Consider the following 22913-nt stretch of genomic DNA (forward strand, 5'->3'; position numbering starts at 1 on the left):
AATGCTGGCATCAGAAGCTGGAAACAATAGAACCAGGAACAAGGACCAGCAGACACCAGCCATCTGCCTTCCTAGCTGACAGACATCGGCTTTCTTGAGTGAAGGTAGCCTCTTGTTGGTGCCTTAATTTGGACATTTTCTTGACCTTAGAACTCTCAACTTGTAACTTAATAAATTTCCTTTATAAAAGCTGTTCCATTTCTGGTTTATTGCATTCCAGCAGCTTAACAAATGAATAGAAACCCCAGTCTCTGCACAGCAGCATGTGGCCTCACCTCATTCCTCAGGCCTGCAGCTGCTGGGCTGCATTTGTTCCACCACTCACTAGGCCTCAGCAAATGCCTCGGAAGAAAATTATGTGCAAATTTCCAGACCCCTCTCTGTATTCTCTCCTCTCTGGGATTGTGGTTGTAGCCCTGGCTGCTTTGCTAGCCCTCTGTGTCTCCAGTCCAGGGAGAAGGCACAGGCCTGCAATCTCCAAATCATGAATCAATGCCTTTGAGAAAAACAAAGCACATGGGTCTTGCCTCTGATTGATTCCTTTCTCTCCAGGTTAGAGCCCCTCGCACCAAAAGCTCTTCCCATCATTTTGCCAGGTACTATTTTTCCTAACCACCCTGATGCACCTCGACATGTCCCACAGATTGGTTCATGGGCACCACCGTCTACTTGAAGTACCGAGATGTGACCCTAGACTAGGAAAGGCTAACGTGCCTGGGGCTGACCACCTGAGGGTCTGCCTCAGCCTGGAGTTGCTGACCTTCTGCCAAGCACTAAGGATGCCAGCCACAGCCGGATGCTCACAGGGATTGTGGGGGCCAGGCTGCAGGGTCCCCAGGCTGGTTTATGGCCCTCAGCAGGCCCCCAGGCCCCCCTGGCATGTCCACAGGAATCTGGAATAAAGCACCTGCCTCTGCCAGCGTGATCTGCCATGCATTCCAGATGCCTTCTGATGAAGGAAATGCTCCTGCTTTCCTGGGGCTTGGCCCAGTCCTTGGACTCTTCCTGTTCTGTTCCCAGGGAACAAGGGTGGGGAGGGAAGGGATTTGGAAGGTCTGCCCATGAGGAGATATCCACCTGACAAACACCTAGAGATTTTTCCAGAATGTGGAGATACAATGGACAGGGCAAGGGCAGAAGAGCCTGAAAATGCAGAAATAGGTTATAAAAACAGAACACTTGGGGGACACTGGGGCACACACATGCCTTTATCAAATACGGCGGCATGTCTTGCGGATGTCTGGAAGTTTGGTGTCCAGTCCTGGGCTTTGTCAGCCTCACGGAAGCAAGGGCAAGGCTGCAGGAAAAGCATTTACTGGAGGGAATTGTGGGCAGGGGTGGCAGCAGCTGAGCTGGTGGCCTGCTGCCCATGCCATTGGAGGCCATGCCTGCCCAGGCCTAAGTCTGGCTGGGCTGCATACCCCAGGGCAGGTCCCAGCATTGTTGGGAATGAGGTCTGTTATCCCAGGAGCCAAATTTGCCATGGCACCTTCCTCGAGAGGAATGCAGCAGCCCCTGCACAGGTGGTCCCAACAGGGCAAGGTGGTAAGAGCACAGACAGGTTCTTCCCCAAAGCTCTGACTGTGTCATTGTAATGCAGTGTCTGCCAGGCAGGGAGGGCAATGCCTGAAGGCCCTGATGGGTGCCAATCTGCCCACTTTGCCCTCCCCTCTACAGCCTCAGTGTGGTAGTGCTGCATGGGGCCAGCTGCCCTGGGTGCCTCTCCTGCTGGAAGCCCCCCGGAATCAGCATTTGCGGGTTCACAGCACCCACCTGAGCTGGGTGGGGGAGGGGGGATGCCCTGGAGCGGGGCTATTTCAGCAGTGGCCCCATACCCCAGATCATGCCCAGAACTGTGCCCTCTACCCTCCTGGTGCCAGCTCTGAAAGGCACATGTGCACACACACTTAGATATGCATGCACACACGTGCACACACAGACACACACAAACACACACACTCATTCATACACACACACACTCAGTCACACAACACTCATGAGCATACAATCACAAGCCCGCACACACTCATTGCACATACACTCACGTACACACTCACACACACTCATACCCCCCAAAAATGTTGAGCTGCTGTTGAAACCCCTTAGGGCATAACCAATTTCTTTGGAACCCAGAGAGTTTAAGAGCCCACTGCATCTAAAAGCTCCCGGTCACCCTGAGCATGGCACAAGAAATGCATTCCTCACAGCCAGGTAATGTGCTGTTTGTCCAAGTGCTGACAGGGTTGGTGATTAATTACATTTGTTGAATATCTTTTGTGAACAGACCCCTGGTCTGCCTCATGCCCTTGGCATTTCCATATCTTGTGAGCGGAGGACAAACTTTGGTGTGTGCCCCTTTCCGGGGGCACTTCGCCAACAGCCCCGGAGTTCTGCCCTGGCCATCGCAGCAGCTCTGCTGGCAAAATATGTTCACTGTATTCTACAAATATTCATGTGGAATAGACTGTGAAGCAAATAAATAAGTCATATTTAAATATAACCAGACTCAGATCTTCAATAAAGGAATCTTTAAAAACGAGAGTAAATGTTTTAAATAAACCATAGGCCCTAAAGCAACACAACCTGAAAAAGCAGGAATCTCATATATCCCCATCTTCTGGGGCCATCAAATGAAAGCATCAAAGGAAACAGGGTAATGCAGATATTTACCCAAATATTTTGAGGAATATTTAAGAGTGACCCAATTCTTATCTCACAGTAACAACTCTTAAAACAAACAGACTTTTCAATCAGCTCAGCTGAAAAGCTCCCAGGTGAGCTGGCCTCGCCTTCTCTGTAGCCCCCCATCTGCTGAACACCTGCTCCCCAAGTCTACTCACACCCAGGGGTTGATCTCTCTGTCTTTGTTGTCCCTTCATCTCATGCTGACTCTGGGCATGTCTCTTGCCTCGTGTCTGCTCCATTGTGACCCACAAAAGCTCAGGACTGAGGGTTTGGGAAGGTAAGCTGTGTGGAGGCTGGAAGCAGGGAGGTAAAGAATAAAAACTCCCCTTTTGAGAGGGTGCAAGGGTAGCTCAGTGGCAGAACCTGGGTTCAATTCCTGGCCCATGCACTCCCCCCAAAAAAAATCCCCTTTTGGGAGGACATTGCAGAGAAGAATGAGAAAGCTCACATGCTAATACATTTTATTCCATTACAAAATTGACAACCACAATGAGAATCTGCTCATATTCAAGGTTACTTACAAATGTCAGGTTCTTTCCCATTTTGTCCTTTTCTTTTCACCCTTTCCCTGCATCCCACTTCTCTGCATTGATGTCTGTTTAACTCCACTCTAGCCAGATTGGAAACTTCCACTTCTTTTGCTCAACAGAACCTGATTGCACACTGCTGCCAAAAGGGTACTGCTTAGAGGGAGAGAGACAGAGAGAAAGTTCTGTCCTAATGGAAACCTCCACACAGATATTAATAGATTAATTGCATGCCATAAATTTAATAATTTTCTCAGCAGTGTTACATCAAAGACATTTTTTTGATATAGTTGTATTTGTGGCTTGACAGTTTCCACATGGTGAGGTCCTAAAGACTCAAAAAAAAACCCAAAAGAAAGAATTCATGTGCAGATTCTGAGCATCTGTCCCTCCCTAAATAATGGTTCTTTTGGGGCCATCCAAAAAGGGATGCAGAAGGAGCTATCATCAACACAGAAGATGCTTGGAGATGTTTATTTATAAACAATCCCCTCTTAAATATAGTCCTTTAAACATATAATAGTACAACATTTTTAAGATTAGTATGAATATAATTTTCATTTTTTCTAGTGCCAAAGAATTATGGGATCATCATCTAAAAAGAAAATTGTAATACACAAATCAGACAAATAAGAAAAACATAACCTCTCCACTAGAAACTGCATTGCTAACAAGCTTTCATTTTCTTAGACTAATTATGCAGATTTTTCCTTCAAAAACTACATCATTTAGCATATTCTCTCTTACAAATCACTTTATTTTACTTATCAACATATTGATAATATTTCCCATGTCCATAAATGTTTATCAAAATACTGTTTTAATGACTGCATAATTTTATATTTTGTGAATATACCACATTTCATTTAACTAAGCTTCTATATTTGGAAATACATTTAAATTTTTTTTCAAATTTTCCTTTTTAAACAAGAATGTGGTGGTTATTCTTTTTTTCCAAATATTTGTATAAATGTTTAATTATTTCCTTAGGATACATCTCAATAAGGAAACTTACCATAATAAAGGACATGAATGTTTAAAATTTTTGATAAATTTTAAACGGGAAATAGGTCCAACAGAAAAGTTGGGCCTATTTCATATGCTCACTACGAGTATATCACAGTTCTCACACCTCTAATCTTTGTTGATGATTTTTATATTTTTATAAGTTTAGACTTCCAAAACAGGCATCTCATTTAATTTTTAAAGTTTTAACCATTTTTCAGGTGTTTTTCTTTTGCTTACTAGGCATCTATATTTAGGCATACTCGGCATCTGTATGCCTTTGACAGAGATTCATTACTTGTCACCTGTGTGGATCTTTGTTGCTTTCATCAATAGGCACCCCAATGATGGTTTTGTCATTTATGCAAGTGAGTTAGATCAGTGTTTTAGAATCTGATCTTTCCACCACAGAAATGTACAACAGTTGCTCTCCTTTTTCTTTTTGAGATGTTATTTGAAACCATCCTTTCTCCAGTTTAAAGTATGATCTCACAAGATTTTCCATGTTGTTCTCAATCACTCAGAATGTTTTTCTCTCTACATTCTAGGGATTTTTTCAGAGACAACAGCAATAGGAAAGTTTGACAAAAATATGCATCATTCTGATGATAATTTAGTCTAATGTTTACTCTAATCAAATATATTAACATTGCTATTCTGTGTATACTACCACAGGGCATACAAGATTCTTAGCTTTTTGACATAAAATTCATTGAGAGCTTATAAACAATAATATCATTTCAGTACCACAAGGATGCTATATCTTGTGGTGTAATATAATTAGCCCAGAGTAAAATAAAATAGAGCTTCTCAGACTTAATGCTAAAGTTGATCTATGTGGGTCTTTCAGTTTTCACTTGCTATTTTAAGTGAACGAACTTTTTTCCTTCATTAAGTTGATACTGCAAAGAACAAATTTTCATCTTCACTCTATTTATTAAATACACAATTAAAATATTTCACACAAGCTGTGCAGTAAAGGGTTAACCCAGTGGAATTTGAATGCGGTGTAAAACCCTGCACATTCCAAATAAAAGACTGGTCTTCACCGCTCCTCAGAAATAAGCTTCAAGTCCTTAGGATATCTTGTTTGAATAGACCATCTTTGAAAACCCAAGACCTTGGACCAACCTTACATTATATGCTAACAATGTGATTTAGAGAGACTGCCTGGGGACATAGGCCATCCTGTATCTGACCTTTATGGGTACTGGAGACAGAACAGCTAAGGCCAGGGAGATGGGTGTTCCATACTCTGCTGATTTAAATCTGCTATGTCAGAGTCAAGGTATCTTTCCCTGGTTGCCTATGTGAACATTTTCATGGCCTTAGAACCATAAATTTCTAATCTGATAAATCTTCTTAGTAAAAGCCAATCCATTTCTGGTATATTATATTTTGGCAGCTTTAGCAAACCCAAACAGATTTTTGAGCCAGAGAAGTGGGGTGTGGCAATTTGCAAATACCAAAATTGCTGGAATGGTTTTAAAACTAGATAAGGGGAAGAAGATTCTGGAAGAATTGTAGGATGCTTAATAAGAGAGATCTGTATTGCTTTGAAGGAATTATCGGTTGAAATGTGGACTCTAAAGACATTTTCATTGAAGACTTACACAGAAATGATGAATGTATCATTGCAAACTTTAAGGAAGGTGACCTTTGTTTTAAAGTGGCAGAGAATTTGGAAAAATTGAGTACTTGTTTTAGATGCAAGGTAGAATGTGAAAGCAATGAGCCTGGATTTCTAGCTGAGGATATTTTCAAACTAAATGTGTAAAATGCACCCTGGCTTCCCTCACAACGTATAGTAAAATGCAAGAGGAAAGGGATAAACTGAGAACTGAACTCTTGGGTACAAAGAAATCAGAAATGATTGTTTAGAAAATCCTGAGCTTTGAGATAATGAGTCTACAAAGAATAGAGCCTCACATGAGGATTTAACCAAACATGGAACCAATCAGCCATTACAGGGCAACTCAGGGTTGGAAATGGAGTTATCCAGGAAAGATTTGTGGAAAGTCCTATTGTCTGATGGGTTGGGACACCTGTATGCTGTATGCCAAACTGACAAAGTTTTGTGAGATTTATATAAATGGATCCACTGACAGCCTGGACTAACAAGGACAAAAAGGGGACAGATGGGAAGAAAAATGAGTTCCAAGGCAGAACCACAGAAGCTAATATCTGGAGCTGATAAACATAAGGCCAAGAAAGAGGACCTACCCTTGCACATGGAAAGATTGTGTTTGCCCTGGAATTTGCAAAAGATGGGTCTTCTGTAACATTGTTTCCTAGATAAAGTGTTACCACTCAGGACATCTGAGAGCCCTGGGAACTGAGGAAGTTCAGCTAATTCCCATTGTTCAGGAAGTGCGCTGCTGCCCCAAGCCTCAGAAAGGGTGGAACACATTCCCCAGAGATTGGGGAGAGCCTGGCAAAAACTCCAGTGTTCTGGAGGGGCTGAGCATGTGCCTGGAGATAGCAGAGAGTCTGGGTGCCACCAGATGCTTGAGAAGGATGGGTTCAAGAACAAGGTATTCTCCCCAATGTTTGGATATGTTAAAACCCCCACCCCAGTGTTTGGAGAGAGAAGGGCTACAGCATAAGCCCTTGGAGAGGGTGGGACTGTTGCTTTCTCAAGCCCTAAGGATAAAATATATTTCTGTAGATGACTCTTAGGCTTTGAAATCTAATGGAGTTTGCCCTTCAGATACTCAGAAATGTTTGGGAACTTTGATCCTTGTTTTTCTTCCACTTTCTCCCTATGGAAGTGGGAATGTTTATCCTATAACTATCCCTTCTCAGTATATTGGAAGCAGATAACTTGTTCTAAGTTACACAGCCAGAAGCAAATTTTGCCTTAGGATGAACCATGCCTGTAACTGATTTTGATAAGACTTTGTACTTAATATTTGTCATGGTTAGGGACAGGTGTCAACTTGGTCAAGTTGTGGTACCTATTCATCTGATTGGGCAAGTGCTGGCCTGTCTGTTGCAATGAGGACATTTCATAGGATTAGGTCATGATCACATCAGCTACATCCACAGCTGATTTCATTTGTAATCAGCCAAGGGGGAGTGTCTTCTGCAATTAGTGATGCTAAATGCAATCATGGGAAGCCTTTTAAGGAGGACTCAGAGGAGACAGGTTCCATTCCTGCTTTGGCTGGTGAGCCTCTCCTGTGGAGTTCATCCAGGCCATCCATCGGAGTCATCAGCTTCACAGCCTGCCCTGTGGATTTTGGACTCTGCGTTCCTATGGTCATGTGAGACACTTTCATAAATTTTATATTTGCAAGTGTTCCCTGTTGATTCTGTTTCTCTAGAGAACCCTAACTAATACATCTTGGTACCAGGAGTGGTTCTTAAGGAACAGAATCTTAAAAATGGGTTTTTATGAATGGTTTGCTACTCTGACTGGACTCAGAGACACTAAGGACTCTGATTCCCATAATCAGAATGACACTCCCAATCCATGGACTGAGTTGGCAAAGGAGATAGTCAGAATATCATCATTTGATTCTCTTAATGCTTCGCTTGTATGAAGCCAGACTCTGGGGGATAATGTTTTTGACACCTTTACAGAGTTTTCTAGAAATAAGAGTTATAGAGATGTTGGTTGGTTGTTGTTAGATACACTGTCTACATTAAAGGGTGAAAGGGATGGGCTTAAGGCTTCAAACGAGAAGCTTAAGCGCTGTCTGAAAGATGTAGAGGTTTCTATGAGTATCCTGAAGGAAAATCTTATTTCCTGTAGCCGTAGACTTGAGATCTCTGAAAATCAGACTCAGAATCTTATTGTTAGAGTAGCAACTTTACAACGTAAACTGAAATCTCAGTCTTGCATGGTGTCTGCCATTAAAGTGAGGGCATTGATTGGAAAGGAGTGGGACCCTGAAAAATGGGATGGTGACATATGGATTGATAATGATGTTGGGGGTGAGGTTGAAACCCTAGACCATGCTGAGCCTTCTCTAGATAACCCTGTAATAGTCTGCCCTGAGGACATAGCCGCCCCACCTCCAGCCTGCCTTGAGGAATTGGCCACCCAACCTCCTCCTGAAGGGATTATCCCTAGAGTTATTAATCCTGTTTCACCAGATGAAACTGCAAATGAAAGCCCTGAAGCAAATGGCTTGGAAGATATTTCTAATTCTTTTCATGACCCACCCCCACCACCCCTCATTTCTTCTAGACCTATAACTAGACTAAAGTCCCAACAGGCCCCTAAAGGTGAGGTACAAAGTGTCACACATGAGGAGGTACGTTATACTCCAAAAGAACTGTGTGAGTTTTCCAATTTACATAGACAGAAATCAGGGGAATATGTATGGCAATGGATTTTAAGAGTGTGGGATAATGGTGGGAGGAATATAAGGCTGGATCAGGCTAAATTTATTGATATGGGCCCACTAATCAGAGATTCTGCATTCAGTGTTATAGCTTGAGCAGTTAAAAAAGGTGTTAACAGCTTGTTTGGGTGGTTGGTTGAAACATGGATCAAAAGGTGGCCAACATTACCTGAGGTTGAAATGCCAGAAGTGCCCTGGTATAATGTAGATGAGGGGATCCAGAGGCTTAGAGAGATTGGGATTTTAGAGTGGATTTATCATGCAAAGCCTGCTCTTACACCCCAGGAATGTCCAGAGGATGCACCTTTTACCAGAACAGTGAGAAATAAGTTTGTGAGACTAGCACCATCATCCCTAAAGAGCTCTGTGGTTGAATTTCTCTGTAGGTCAGATATTACTGTAGGAACTGCTGTCACTGAGCTGGAATCCTTAAACACAATGGGGATGACAGGATCCCGAGTTGGCAGAAGCCAGGTGGCAGCACTTAATCACCAAAGACAGGGTAGACGCGGCTATTATAATAGACAACAAACTCAAAGGAGGCATCAAAATTATATGACACACAGAGATTTGTGGCATTGGCTAGTAAATCATGGGGTGCCTAGAAATACAATAGAAGGGCAGTCTACTAAATTCTTGTTGGAGCTGTATAAACAAAAGAGTTCTAGGTCAAGGGAACAGAAGTCTAACCTGAATTACAAAAACACAGGGTCACAGCCCCTTAATCAATTTCCAGACTTGAAACAGTTTACAGAACCTGAGTCCCTCGAATGAAGGGGAGGCCAGGTCCCTATGGGGGAGAAACCTCTTACACTGCCACAAATTTATACTGTTAACCTTCCTCTAAGTCTTCCCCAAGGAGACCGACGGCCTTTTACCAGGGTAACTGTGCATTGGGGAAAAGGAAATGATCAGATATTTCGGGGATTATTAGACACTGGTTCAGAAGTGACATTAATTCCAGGGGACCCAAAATGTCACTCTGGACCACCAGTCAGAGTGGGGGCTTATGGAGGCCAGGTGATCAATGGAGTTTTAGCTCAGGTCCATCTCACAGTGGGTCCAGTGGGCCCCCGGACCCATCCTGTAGTTATTTCCCCAGTTCCGGAATGTATAATTGGCATAGACATACTGAGCAACTGGCAGAATCTCCACGTTGGTTCTCTAACTCGTGCAGTGAGGGCTATTATGGTGGGAAAGGCCAAGTGGAAGCCACTAGAACTGCCCCTACCAAGCAAAATAGTAAATCAAAAGCAATACCATATTCCTGGAGGGATTGCAGAGATTACTGCCACTCTTAAGGACTTGAAAGATGCAGCGGTGGTGATTCCCACCACATCCCCATTCAACTCTCCTATTTGGCCTGTACAGAAAACAGATGGGTCTTGGAGAATGACAGTGGATTATCGTAAACTCAACCAGGTGGTAACTCCAATTGCAGCTGCTGTTCCAGATGTAGTATCATTGCTTGAGCAAATCAATACATCCCCTGGTACCTGGTATGCAGCTATTGATCTGGCAAATGCTTTTTTCTCAATAGCTATTAGTAAGGACCACCAGAAACAGTTTGCTTTCAGCTGTCAATGTCAGCAATATACTTTCACTGTCCTACCTCAGGGGTATATCAACTCTCCAGCCCTATGTCATAATCTTGTTCGCAGAGACCTTGATCGTTTCTCCCTCCCACAAGACATCACACTGGTCCATTATATTGATGATATCATGTTAATTGGACCTAGTGAGCAAGAAGTAGCAACTACTCTAGATTTACTGGTAAGGCATTTGCATGTCAGAGGATGGGAGATAAATCCAACAAAAATACAGGGGCCTTCCACCTCAGTAAAATTTCTAGGTGTCCAGTGGTGTGGGGCATGTCGAGATATCCCTTCTAAGGTGAAGGATAAATTGCTGCATCTGGCCCCTCCTACAACCAAAAAAGAGGCACAACGCCTAGTTGGTCTTTTTGGATTTTGGTGACAACATATTCCTCATTTGGGTGTGCTACTCCAGCCCATTTATCAAGTGACCAGAAAAGCTGCTAATTTTGAGTGGGGACCTGACCAAGAGGAGGCTCTGCAACAGGTCCAGGCTGCTGTGCAAGCTGCTCTGCCACTTGGGCCGTATGATTCAGCAGATCCAGTGGTGCTGGAAGTGTCAGTGGCAAATAGAGATGCTGTCTGGAGCCTTTGGCAGGACCCTATAGGAGAATCACAACGCAGACCCTTAGGATTTTGGAGCAAAGCCTTACCATCTGCTGCAGATAACTACTCTCCTTTTGAGAAACAGCTTTTGGCCTGCTACTGGGCCTTGGTAGAGACTGTGTTCTTAACCATGGGCCACCAAGTTACCATGAGACCTGAGTTGCCTATCATGAGTTGGGTGTTGTCTGACCCACCAAGCCATAAAGTTGGGCATGCACAGCAGCACTCTATTGTAAAGTGGAAATGGTATATACAAGATAGAGCCAGAGCAGGTCCTGAAGGCACAAGTAAGTTACATGAAGAAGTGGCACAAATGCCCATGGTTTCCACTCCTGCTGCCACATTACCTTCTCTTTCCCAGACCAGAGCTATGGCCTCTTGGGGAGTTCCTTACAGTGAATTGACTGAGGAAGAGAAAACTCGGGCCTGGTTTACAGATGGTTCAGCATGATATGCAGGTACCACCCGAAAGTGGACAGCTGCAGCATTACAACCCCTTTCTGGGGTGTCCTTGAAGGACAGTGGTGAGGGGAAATCCTCCCAGTGGGCAGAACTTCGAGCAGTGCACCTGGTTGTTCATTTTGCTTGGAAGGAAAACTGGCCAGAGGTGCGTTTGTATACTGACTCATGGGCTGTTGCTAATGGTTTGGCTGGATGGTCAGGGACTTGGAAAGACCATAATTGGAAAATTGGTGACAAAGAGGTCTGGGGAAGAAGTATGTGGATAGACCTTTCTGAGTGGCCAAAAACATGAAGATATTCGTGTCCCATGTGAATGCACACCAGAGGGTGACTTCAGCAGAGGAAGATTTTAATAATCAAGTGGATAAGATGACCCGTTCTATGGATACCAGTCAGCCTCTTTCCCCAGCAACTCCTGTTATTGCCCAATGGGCTCATGAACAAAGTGGTCATGGTGGTAGGGATGGAGGTTATGCATGGGCTCAGCAACATGGACTTCCACTCACCAAGGCTGACCTGGCTACAGCCATTGCTGAGTGCCCAATCTGCCAGCTGCAGAGACCCACACTCAGCCCCCAATATGGCACCATTCCCCGAGGTGACCAGCCAGCTACATGGTGGCAGGTTGATTACATTGGACCACTCCCTTCATGGAAAGGGCAGCGATTTGTTCTAACTGGAATAGACACATACTCTGGATATGGGTTTGCTTTCCCTGCATGCAATGCTTCTGCCAAAACTACTATCCGTGGGCTTACAGAATGCCTTATCCATCATCATGGTATTCCACATAGCATTGTTTCAGATCAAGGAACACACTTCACAGCAAATGAAGTGCGGGAATGGGCACATGCTCATGGAATTCTCTGGTCTTACCATGTTCCCCATCATCAGAAGCAGCTGGATTGATACAACGGTGGAATGGCCTTTTGAAAACTCAATTACGGTGCCAACTAGGTGGCAAAAACTTGAAAGGCTGGGGTAATGTTCTCCAGGAAGCTGTGTATGCTCTGAATCAGCGTCCACTGTATGGTGCTGTTTCTCCCATAGCCAGGATCCATGGGTCCAGGAACCAAGGGGTGGAAATGGGTGTGGTGCCACTCACTATTACTCCTAGTGATCCACTAGGAAAATTTTTGCTTCCTGTCCCTGCTACCCTGAGTTCTGCTGATCTACAGGTTTTAGTTCCAAAACGGGGTGTGCTTTCTTCAGGAGAAACAACAGTGATACCACTGAACTGGAAGTTAAGATTGCCACCTGGTCACTTTGGGATACTTATGCCTCTGGATCAACACACCAAAAAAGGGATTACATTATTGTCTGGGGTAATTGACCCTGACTATCAGAAGGAAGTAGGACTGCAACTACATAATGGAGGTAAAGAAGAGTTTTCTTGGAATATAGGAGATCCCCTGGGGCGTCTATTAGTACTACCATGCCCTGTGATTAAAATCAATGGAAAACTGCAACAACACAATACAGGCAGGACCACTAATGGCTCTGAGACTTCAGGAATGAAGGTTTGGGTCACCCCACCAGGCAAAGAACCACGGCCAACTGAAGTGCTTGCTGAGGGGAAAGGGAACATGGAATGGGTAGTGGAAGAAGGTAGTGATAAATATGAACTTCGACCACGTGATCAATTACAGAAACGAGGACTGTAATGCTGTTTTGTTCATGTTATACTATTTAAGTTGTAAGATATCAAGTTTAAGAATGAATGTTGCCCAAGGATTTGCACCCTGTTCTGGAGAGATTTAATGTGTTTCCAGTTGTATGCGGGACGGTTGAGTATTGTCAGGTAAAAGAAAAAATGTGTGCTTATTTGTTTTCATTTGGAGATTGAGTATGGTCTAAGGTGATATATATATATATAGGTGCCAAGCTGACAAAGGGTGGACTGTCATGGTTAGGGACAGGTGTCAACTTGGTCAAGTTGTGGTACCTATTCATCTGATTGGGCAAGTGCTGGCCTGTCTGTTGCAATGAGGACATTTCATAGGATTAGGTCATGATCACATCAGCTACATCCACAGCTGATTCCATTTGTAATCAGCCAAGGGGGAGTGTCTTCTGCAATTAGTGATGCTAAATGCAATCATGGGAAGCCTTTTAAGGAGGACTCAGAGGAGACAGGTTCCATTCCTGCTTTGGCTGGTGAGCCTCTCCTGTGGAGTTCATCCAGGCCATCCATCGGAGTCATCGGCTTCACAGCCTGCCCTGTGGATTTTGGACTCTGTGTTCCTATGGTCACGTGAGACACTTTCATAAATTTTATGTTTGCAAGTGTTCCCTGTTGATTCTGTTTCTCTAGAGAACCCTAACCAATACAATATTGTTACTGAAATGATTTACATTTCTGTGATATTGTGATGGAATGAATGTATTTTGAACATGGAAAGAACAAGTCTTTTGGGGGTTCAGAGGTTGGAATGTGCTCGTTTGAATCTGTTATACACCAGAAGAAACTATATTATTTTAACCTATCCCTGTGGTGCAGACCTTTTGATTAGAGGTCCATTGATTCCATGGAGATGTGACCTACCCAATTTAAGGTAGGTCTTAATCCTCTTTACTGGAGTACTTTGTGAGAGAATAACAAGACACTAAAAGCTTAAAGAACCCGGCAACATCCAGAGAGAAAAAAGCAAAATCCAGAGACATTACAGAGGAAACCAATCTGCGCCTTGAGAGAGAGAAATGCTCTGGGGATGCTAAGAGTGGACCCACAGGGCACAGGAAGCTCAGAGAAGTGTTCCTGTAGAAGCAAGCAAAGGAACCACAGAGGTTCAGAGAGAAAGCCACAGGAATCAGAAGCTGAAAGCAATGCAATTTCCTCACAGAACTTATTAAATAATTCTAATGTAATTCTAATATAATTTTCACATGGCAATACTTCTCATTAATGTGGAGTGCTAACTTTTAAAAATTCTGTTAAACACCAACAGAGATCACATGTCTTAAAGAGCAGAAGACTGACGAACAAATACATAAAGCCAGAAATGCACCACAAACCAACACCTTTAGTTATTAACACCAAATCTGCCACTCATTTCAATAATTATCAAGTTCTAAAATCCAAAGTCTGCTAAGACTCATTTTACCTTGGAGTTGACTTTACTCTAACCAAAACTTCACAACTTGTTTGTTTGTGTAAGTTGAAAAAGAAAATAGAAGTAATAAAACAAAATAAAACCCAAGTTGTAAGGAAAAATTAAGCAATTACAAAACATCAAACTCATATATTCTCATGCCTTCTTTCATTGAGTTTTTACAAAGGATCTGAATGTGAATTCCAAAATCAGCAGATACATTCATATTCACATAGATACTTCATAAATTCAGAATGTCACTGACCCTTGTATTACAATTAAGATTACAATGCTCTTTAACTAACAATACAGCACTATTCATATTTAGCCACACAACTTTTGATGGGGTAAAGATAAGCACATTGGCCAGTCAGTATTTTCAAAACTGACCACAGTAAGTGTAACATTTTGAAGTTGTCTGGGTTAGCACAGATTTAAGCTGGTATCTGGTCTTATATGAAGCATTATCCTGCTAACTTAACAAACCCCAATTCCAATGAATGGTTGAGGGCTGAATATTCACTAATTTAACATGTGTATTCTATAACAGTATCATTTCAATAATAGACTCTAAATATATAAAAATTCTCCAGATCTCATCTTTTTGGCTCTTCAGTTTGAGAGGCCTATTTCCTTTCATTTCTCCTTTATGATCATTTACTAACAAACACACTCACAGCTTGGTATGTTAACAGAAAAGATGACTAATGAAATCTAAATAGTCATAAAAGGAAAATTCCCATGAACTGGATAAAATACAAGAATTACAAATGTGATGAATAGGAATAAGATGCTACAGAAATTGATATTGCCAAGCATGTCATTTCAGCCACATTTCAATACTCATAACAATTACTAAGAATCAGCAGCACCACACAGCTAATCAACTGCATCTGTTCATCTTCACAACTGTTATCTCAGAAAAAATGTCACTCTCCTCCCCACTCTGCTCCAAACACACTGTGATTGTAAGGAACACCTATTCTGATGAGAAATGCATCCTAACATCTTGGAGGAAATTCAAATAGAGGTCAATTTGAAAGATGGCGATATGTAGCAAGCAAGGAAACTCACTTTGGAGGCAATAAACTTGTTTAACTTTGAGCTATATAAATTTATTTTATATGAGAATCAACTTGCTTTTCCTTTTTACTTTTTCTAAAACGGATAGAAAACAAAATGAAATTATATATAATACAATCATATAAGAATTTAACATTCTAATTTATTTAGGTTTTCATTAATTTTGAGTGATTTTTGTCTCTATCTATTGATCTATCATTTGTCTGTCTATCTATTTGTCTATCTTTCCTTCTATCATTCTACCTACCTATCTATCAGTCAATCGATCTATCTACTATCTACCATCTAATGCATCTATCTATAGTATTACAGTGTTGGATCAATCCTTTTCTAATGATCTTAGTCTGTGGACACACTAATTATCAAGCTTCAAGAAATTGTTTTAATTAAGTTTTAACAATCTTAATTATTGTTTATTAAATATGTTTTAATAAGGTCTTGGGTTTTAGATATAATAATAAAAAATACCCATTTTGGGGAGTGTTTATTTTGTGCCAATCACTGTTCAATACATTTAAATTTACAATTGCACTCTGTGTGCTTTGTATTAATCATCTGAGTCATAAATGTGAACATTGAAGCTCAGAGAATAATTAACTCTCCTAAGACCAGATGTCTCTTAAATGGCAGAGTATGGATTCCAGCTTAAATATTCTGTTCCCAAATCCCATGCTGTACTATGATGGCATTCATTATTCACTTCACTGCAGACATATGTCACATCACATCCCATATTACATGATTTATATAATTTCTATCACACTAAGTTATTATTTCTTGTTGGCAGGGTCCATATTTTATTTTGACTTTTGTTTTACCCTTTTGCCTTCTAAGCAAGAATACTCTAGGTTATTAATTAAAACATGTTGACCACTATGGAGAAACAGTCTCAATTGTGGTTTGAAGCACAGCTTGCCACTCAAATCCTGACTGCCCAGTTTTTGGCAGTGTGACACTTGAAAATTCCCTTACCTGTGAAATAGAGATAATAATATCAGGTAACATTAATTCACCCATAAGCTAATTGTTATGATTGAATCTTGAGTGTGTGTGTGTGTTTGTGTGTGTGAATCTTAGAACAGTACTTGGTTTAGATTAAATGCTTCTATAAGTGTAATTGCCATCACTGTATGCTAATGTCATTAGTTTCCAACCTTCTAGTTGAGTTTTCTCTAAATTATATAGCACTTAATTCCCCCTTTTTTAAAATAAGGAACAAAATTTACATAAGGAGGAATAAGGAATTATAGGCAAGAGGTACCTTCTCATAATTAGGAACTGCTAAAATTCCCAGAATCAGACTCTTGAGTCTGTTACTTTTCTGCAGTCAGGTTGGCTAGTCAGTTTATATGGAGCTTTGTCAACATTTGCTGAGACTGGACAGAGTGAACTAGAGAGAGGATTTCATGCATTGTAAGTCCTCTTTCTGGTTACCCCTTGTGATTAGTACCGGCAAAACTATCTATTCTTTTCCAGACCCTCTGTCATGCACAGCATGGATTCCCAGTTCCTTCAAGGATTTGGCCATTTCTTTTGTATTTAATTTCTTTTCTTCTTATTATGAATCTCAAATATTGCTGCCATATATGCATGAAGCCTCCTGATCAAAACAATACTGCCCTTGTCTAAATCATTTTTGAATACTACTCATTCACAGAAATAGAATCTTTACCTATTTCTTTGTCCAAAGAGAGCTGACAAATATTTCCGGTAAATAAATGTTCTTTTGTTATTGTTCATATTCCTACATGGCCAGGGGGGCTCAAAGGACACTACTAGAGAGGCAGTGACAATATAGGAATATTTTTTAAAGCTTATATTATAAACACTTCATATATTCTTAGTAAACTTCATGAAATAGGTAAAGACCATCACATACTTAATTTCCTATGCATTTTTTAACATAAAATTATTCTATGTGTTCCTCCACTCACAAATTTAAAAATTCCCATTTCAATCTAAGGGATCATTCCATCTGAGCTATTGGCTTTAACCCTTTCCTAATGGCAGCAAATGTTAATCTTTCTGGCAGAAGCTCATCTCTCCACATTCTGGCCTCTTTAATGGTCATAAATAACCATTTTGTGGACAACTCTTTAAATTAACATCTTCATTCATAATTTTTACTCAAAGCCCCTTATCACGTGCATTTTACATAACCTCAACCTAAGCTTTCCCTGAAATATATGGCAACTTTTAGAAAATGGCATTCATTGCTACATAATTTAAGACAACAGGAAAACACTGGATGGGAAATATTCTGTCATGAGATAAGGTCGTAATGGCAGGAATTTCAAATGACCAGTAATGAACATTATCAAGAGGAGAAATAGCAGCTGCAGTTTCCCTGGCTCTCTCCATCTATTCCCTACTCATGGATGCATGAGAAATGAGTGTTGGACTGCTTGGTGGGCTTCAACCCATCTTTCACATTTTGATTCACAGAATTCTAAAATCCCTACTGCTTCATTACTACCAGACTCATAAGTATCCAGAAAACCACAGTTGAACTTGAAGAGAGGATAGGCAATGCAATTATCAATTCTCCTTTAAAGGTAGGGGTAAAATTTTTTTAAGTGAATTTGCATCCATTGCTTTATACTCCAACATGAATGAACATTGTTCAGACAAAATTTTCTTTATAAAATGTTGCCATTAGTTTGTTCTTTTTTTCCTTCCTGTTACACCCAAGACTCTTCAATATCTTGCTCAATTAAAATTCCCATCTTATTTTAATCTCTTCTCTTTTCCTTAACTAAAATTTTGCAGTGATAATTCAGCAATGCTTGAGAGGATCTTGGATCACTGTTAGCTTATGTCTCACTGTGTGCTGCAGATCATAATATTCTCACCCTTGTGCAAAATCTCATCAATCTTTACACTTCACACCAAACAGCCATGCCAGTTCTATCCTTTCTCATCACTCTTATTTTTCTCCGAGTAATTATCAGACACATTTGGATAATACTAAACTGCCCGTGTTTCCTTTATATCAGATCATATGCTCAGTATATGTAAGAACCTTCAATCTTGTTCCTACTCTACTTTATAACATTTATTACAGCTATTGGAGAGTGCTGTGCTATACTGTACTCTTAGATAAATGTATTTGGAGAAAGTGGATTCTTGACTATTCTAGTTTGCTAGCTGCCGGAATGCAACACACCAGAGATGGATTGGCTTTTAATAAAAGGGAATTTATTTTGTTGGTTCTTCAGAGGAAAGGCAGCTAACTTTCCACTGAGGTTCTTTCTTACATGGAAGGCACAGGATGGTCTCTGCTGGTCTTCTCTCCAGGCCCCTGGGTTCCAACAACTTTCCCCGGGGTGACTTCTTTCTGCATCTCCAAAGGCCTGGGCTGAGCTGCTAGTGCTGAGATGAGGAATGCTGAGCTGCTTAGGCTGTGCTACATTGCGTTCTCTCATTTAAGCACCAGCCAATTAAGTCAAATGTCACTCATTGCAGCAAACACGCCTCCTAGCTGACTGCAGATGTAATTAGCAACAGATGAGGTTCACATACCATTGGCTTATGTCCGCAGCAATAAGACTAGGTATGCTCACCTGGCCAAGTTGACAACTGAATCTAACTAACACATTGACCCAATTAATTGCTTCACCAGTGGTGTGTCTACTTGATTTTCTGAAAATTTGAGCTAAGGGTCATAGAAACTTGAAGAGCCATAAAGTGCTGAACTCTCAGATCGACCCTTGCACCCCATTACATGAAAGACTGATTTTAAACTTTTTCCCTGTTTTGGAGGTAAGACCTCAATGTCATTCTAATAACATTGGTACATGTCTATTACATCTAGCTTCCCCATTCTTACTGCACAAATGTCATTTCCCTGATAAGTACCATAAAAACTTTTATCACTTAGCTATTGCTGTATACAAACCACTCCAAACTTTGACGATTGAAACAACACCATTATTGATGTCACAATTTTTGAGGTTTTAGTAATTTAGTCTGGGCTCTGGTGCACAATACGCCCAGTCTCGGTTGATCTCCATGCGTCTGCGTTCAGTGGCATGTTCTATAGTTGACTTTGCTGACCTTGGCTCTGATTTTTCTCACATTTCTGGCATCTCAGCTGAAACATCTGAGCTGACTTGGGTCTTCTTCATGTTGTTCTCACTCTCCATAAGGTTATCCTGGGCTGGTCTCAAGGTTTGGGCAGGATCCGGAGAGAGAAAATGTACAAATTTTCTTGAAGCCTAAACTTAGATGATGCCCATATTCACTTCTGCTGCATTCTATTGAGTAAAACCAGTGACAAGGCCATCTCAGACACAAAGAGAAGTGAAATACACTCCATCTTTTAGTGGTGGAGGATTAGGTGTTAAATTGCAAAGAGTCAAGGAAGAATGAAGCACTGCAGCCATTTTTGCAACCTATTACACACTCACTTTCCCTTTTGTGCACTCTCAGTTCCTTTGCCCTTTAACCCTGATGCTACAGCTCTTCTCCTTGATGACGCTGTGACACTGCTGAGCAAAAACCCCAACACTCTACTGATTAGGCTCCTGATGAATGCATCCTTGCCATTTTAAAGTGATTTTTAAAAATATGATTCAGAAAGTTTTTCAGTATTCCCTGTCAGAATTCTCTCTCCTAAGTCTATTTCACACTCAATCCATTTTTTTTTTGAGTTACATTTACAACCTTCTAAATTCTGTGAGGGAATGAGCACAACACTCCTCATTCACTATTTCATCCTATGAGTGCAGTTTTCATTACTCTTTATTAAAACGTAGTCATATGGATAAACCCATAAGGGGAACGATATGTCAATTTTTGTAAGAAATGTAGCATAATCCTAAATATGACATTATTTCTGTTACTACTCACCTGCAAATATGGCATTAGTATGTCATTAAAATAAAGACTACAATTAACATATTTAATGTAGAAAAATGGGGAAAAGTCTGGAGCCAAAAGGTCTCAATTTTTTACTTACCTTTCCCAATCATTACTGTGGCCAAGGTATTATTTTTTTCTTGGCCTCTCTTAATAAATAAAACTTCATTTACTTTAACTAAGTGCTTGTTTTCATAACACATCCCCAAGTGATATATCCAACCAGAAAATTCGATCTGAAGAAATAATAAATCCACAAATTTAATGTTCTACAAAGTTAAAACAAAACATACCATCTGATGTTTAAAGAATAAATATTTTAAAAAGTACTTTTAGGGATATTTTACTGATTTTTTTTGGCATGGGCAGGCACCAGTAATCAAGCTGGGGTCTTCAGCATGGCAGACAAGAATTCTGCCACTGAGCCACTGTCACACTGTCACACTGTCCTGATGTATTTTTAAAACATTTTTTTATTATAAGAACATTTAAAGAAGGCAAAAATGTTCTATAATAGATATTCATCTGTTACTGTTTTTATACTTTGATACAGTAACATACTACCTTCCTTATGCTATAATCATTTCCCTGTAAGCAATGATAAAATAACCACTTAAGATTGCAGTAATTTGAGAAATGATGAGTATACAGATAAAGTAAATGTTTCCAAATTTATGCAACATAATGATTCAGCTATGACTACTTCTGAGCTTTCAGGATCACAAGCTTAAAGTTTGTTTTAAAATGTGCCTTATTATAAACTACACTGAGATATTATGGAGATTTGAGCCCAAAGACATATGGTCAAAGGCCTAAGTGTGTCCAAACTGAGAGTTCCCAGGATTCCATACAATGGAAGCTGTGTACGAGCTCCCAGGCATCCAGAGAGAGGATTCTCAACTCTCTGGCTTTCCATAGATAATCCATAGATAATCATCCATGATCTGGCTCAAGGTTAAGCCTAATAGTAAAAGCATATCTTAGTAAAGTCAATGGTTTGAAAGGTCTTGCAGATGGCTTACTCCATCCATCCTGTTAACTTAAACTACTCACCTTTATTGTTAGAAACATGATTATATTTTAGAGCCTTTCATTTAGCAATTAAACTTCTGAAAAGAAAATGAGATATGAATATATTCATATTAATTTATCTCCAAAGGCACATGACTGAGTGCAGGGCATGGAGCCTTCTCTAACCTGTATGGTCTCCCTGGGATCTATCTGAGATAACAAGCTCTGAAGACAATTCCCCTGGATTTTGATGTGTTGATTTCTCTGGGGGAAAAATAATATGGTGATAATATAGCAATAACCCCATCTCCATTTATAAGACTTTTTGTGCAAAGATTTCTGTATGTGATATAGAATCATGAGGTGTTCCATAAGTAAGTAGGTTAAAATTATTGTGCTTATGAAAACAGTGCTATGTGGAATCACTTCTTTGGGGGCCAATTAACTGCATTCTGTCTAGTGAATTCTGAGAATATTCCGTAATCTAACAAATAATTTAAAACCAATGTTTCTGCTCAAAGGGGCAACTGAACAAGTCTATATATAAATACAAATGTATATATTTCTATTTCTATATTTATCATATAATACAGTTAGACCATAATCTAATCCAATCTATGAACTGTATTGAAAAAATGAAAACCTACCACAGAGTAAAGTAACACATTTTTGTAGATTTCCTGTGCCAGACCAGCCGATACTGAGATTCTGTTCTAGGTAAAAAAGGGGTAAATTGAGTGGATGTTATCTTACAGGAAGGAACACTCTTATTAGTCACAAGGCTGTTTCCTATCACTCCCAGAGGAATTATAAATTGGGGGAAAGAGAATAAATTAATCACTTTTGAAAAACTGAACATAACAGTAAAAAACAAACAAACAAATAGCAGCACTTCTAAGATATTTTATCAAGAACTAATTAGCATTTCTGCAACAGTTACTTTCAACTTTGACTACGTTAGAATCACCAAAGGAACTTGGAAAAAACATACTAATGCCTGTTGAATTCTCTGAACCTGGAGAATGCAGATGCCAGCCATGTGACTACCCAGGTGACAAAGGTGCTACCCAGCGGACCTTCTTTTGAATTAAGGCAACCTCTTGTTGGTGCTTTAATATGGGCATTTTCATTGCTTTAGAACTGTAAACTTGTAACTTATTAACTTCCCCTTTTGTAAAGGCTGTTCCAGTTCTGGTATATCACATTGCAGCAGCTTGCAAACTAAAATAGTAATTACTATTATTTTTTAGAAGGGAAAGAGATATCACAAAAGCATGAAGTTATAGTAGTGTTCTTTAAAGTGTTTCTTACTAGAAAAGTTCCTTGCAGTTTTCTTAATTGAAAATTAAACAGATCTTCCACCAATATTTTACCTTAATAATATTTAAATGCAGATATAGGATTCTTTGTCCCATAGGAGTGGGAGAGTCATCTGTGAAGAGTCTTATATGGATCGCCTCTGAGAATCATACCATTTTTAGTCACTTGGGGGTATAATTCAACTCTAATCTAGATCCACTGGGAGCCAGAAGTCAGTGGAGCCAAACTCACCTGTCAGTGAACTCTAGCCTGGGCCACAGCTCCATGGCAGTGTGGCTAGCTGTCAAAAACAATAGAAAAAGTCAAACAAGCAAA

The 22913-nt window shown here is 40.5% G+C and overlaps 1 protein-coding gene across 1 annotated transcript in view; it reads right to left on the minus strand.

Annotated features, from left to right (window-relative positions):
* Positions 1-1671: 1671 nt before the first annotated feature.
* LOC143651354 (maestro heat-like repeat-containing protein family member 7) overlaps positions 1672-22913 on the minus strand; it is a 122833-nt gene continuing 101591 nt past the window's right edge. The window contains 1 exon segment of the mRNA XM_077122296.1: positions 1672-1773. Coding sequence (XP_076978411.1) covers positions 1672-1773 — 102 coding nt within the window.

This window comes from Tamandua tetradactyla, chromosome 12, assembly GCF_023851605.1.
Source record: "Tamandua tetradactyla isolate mTamTet1 chromosome 12, mTamTet1.pri, whole genome shotgun sequence".
Classification (NCBI taxonomy): Eukaryota; Metazoa; Chordata; class Mammalia; order Pilosa; family Myrmecophagidae; genus Tamandua; species Tamandua tetradactyla.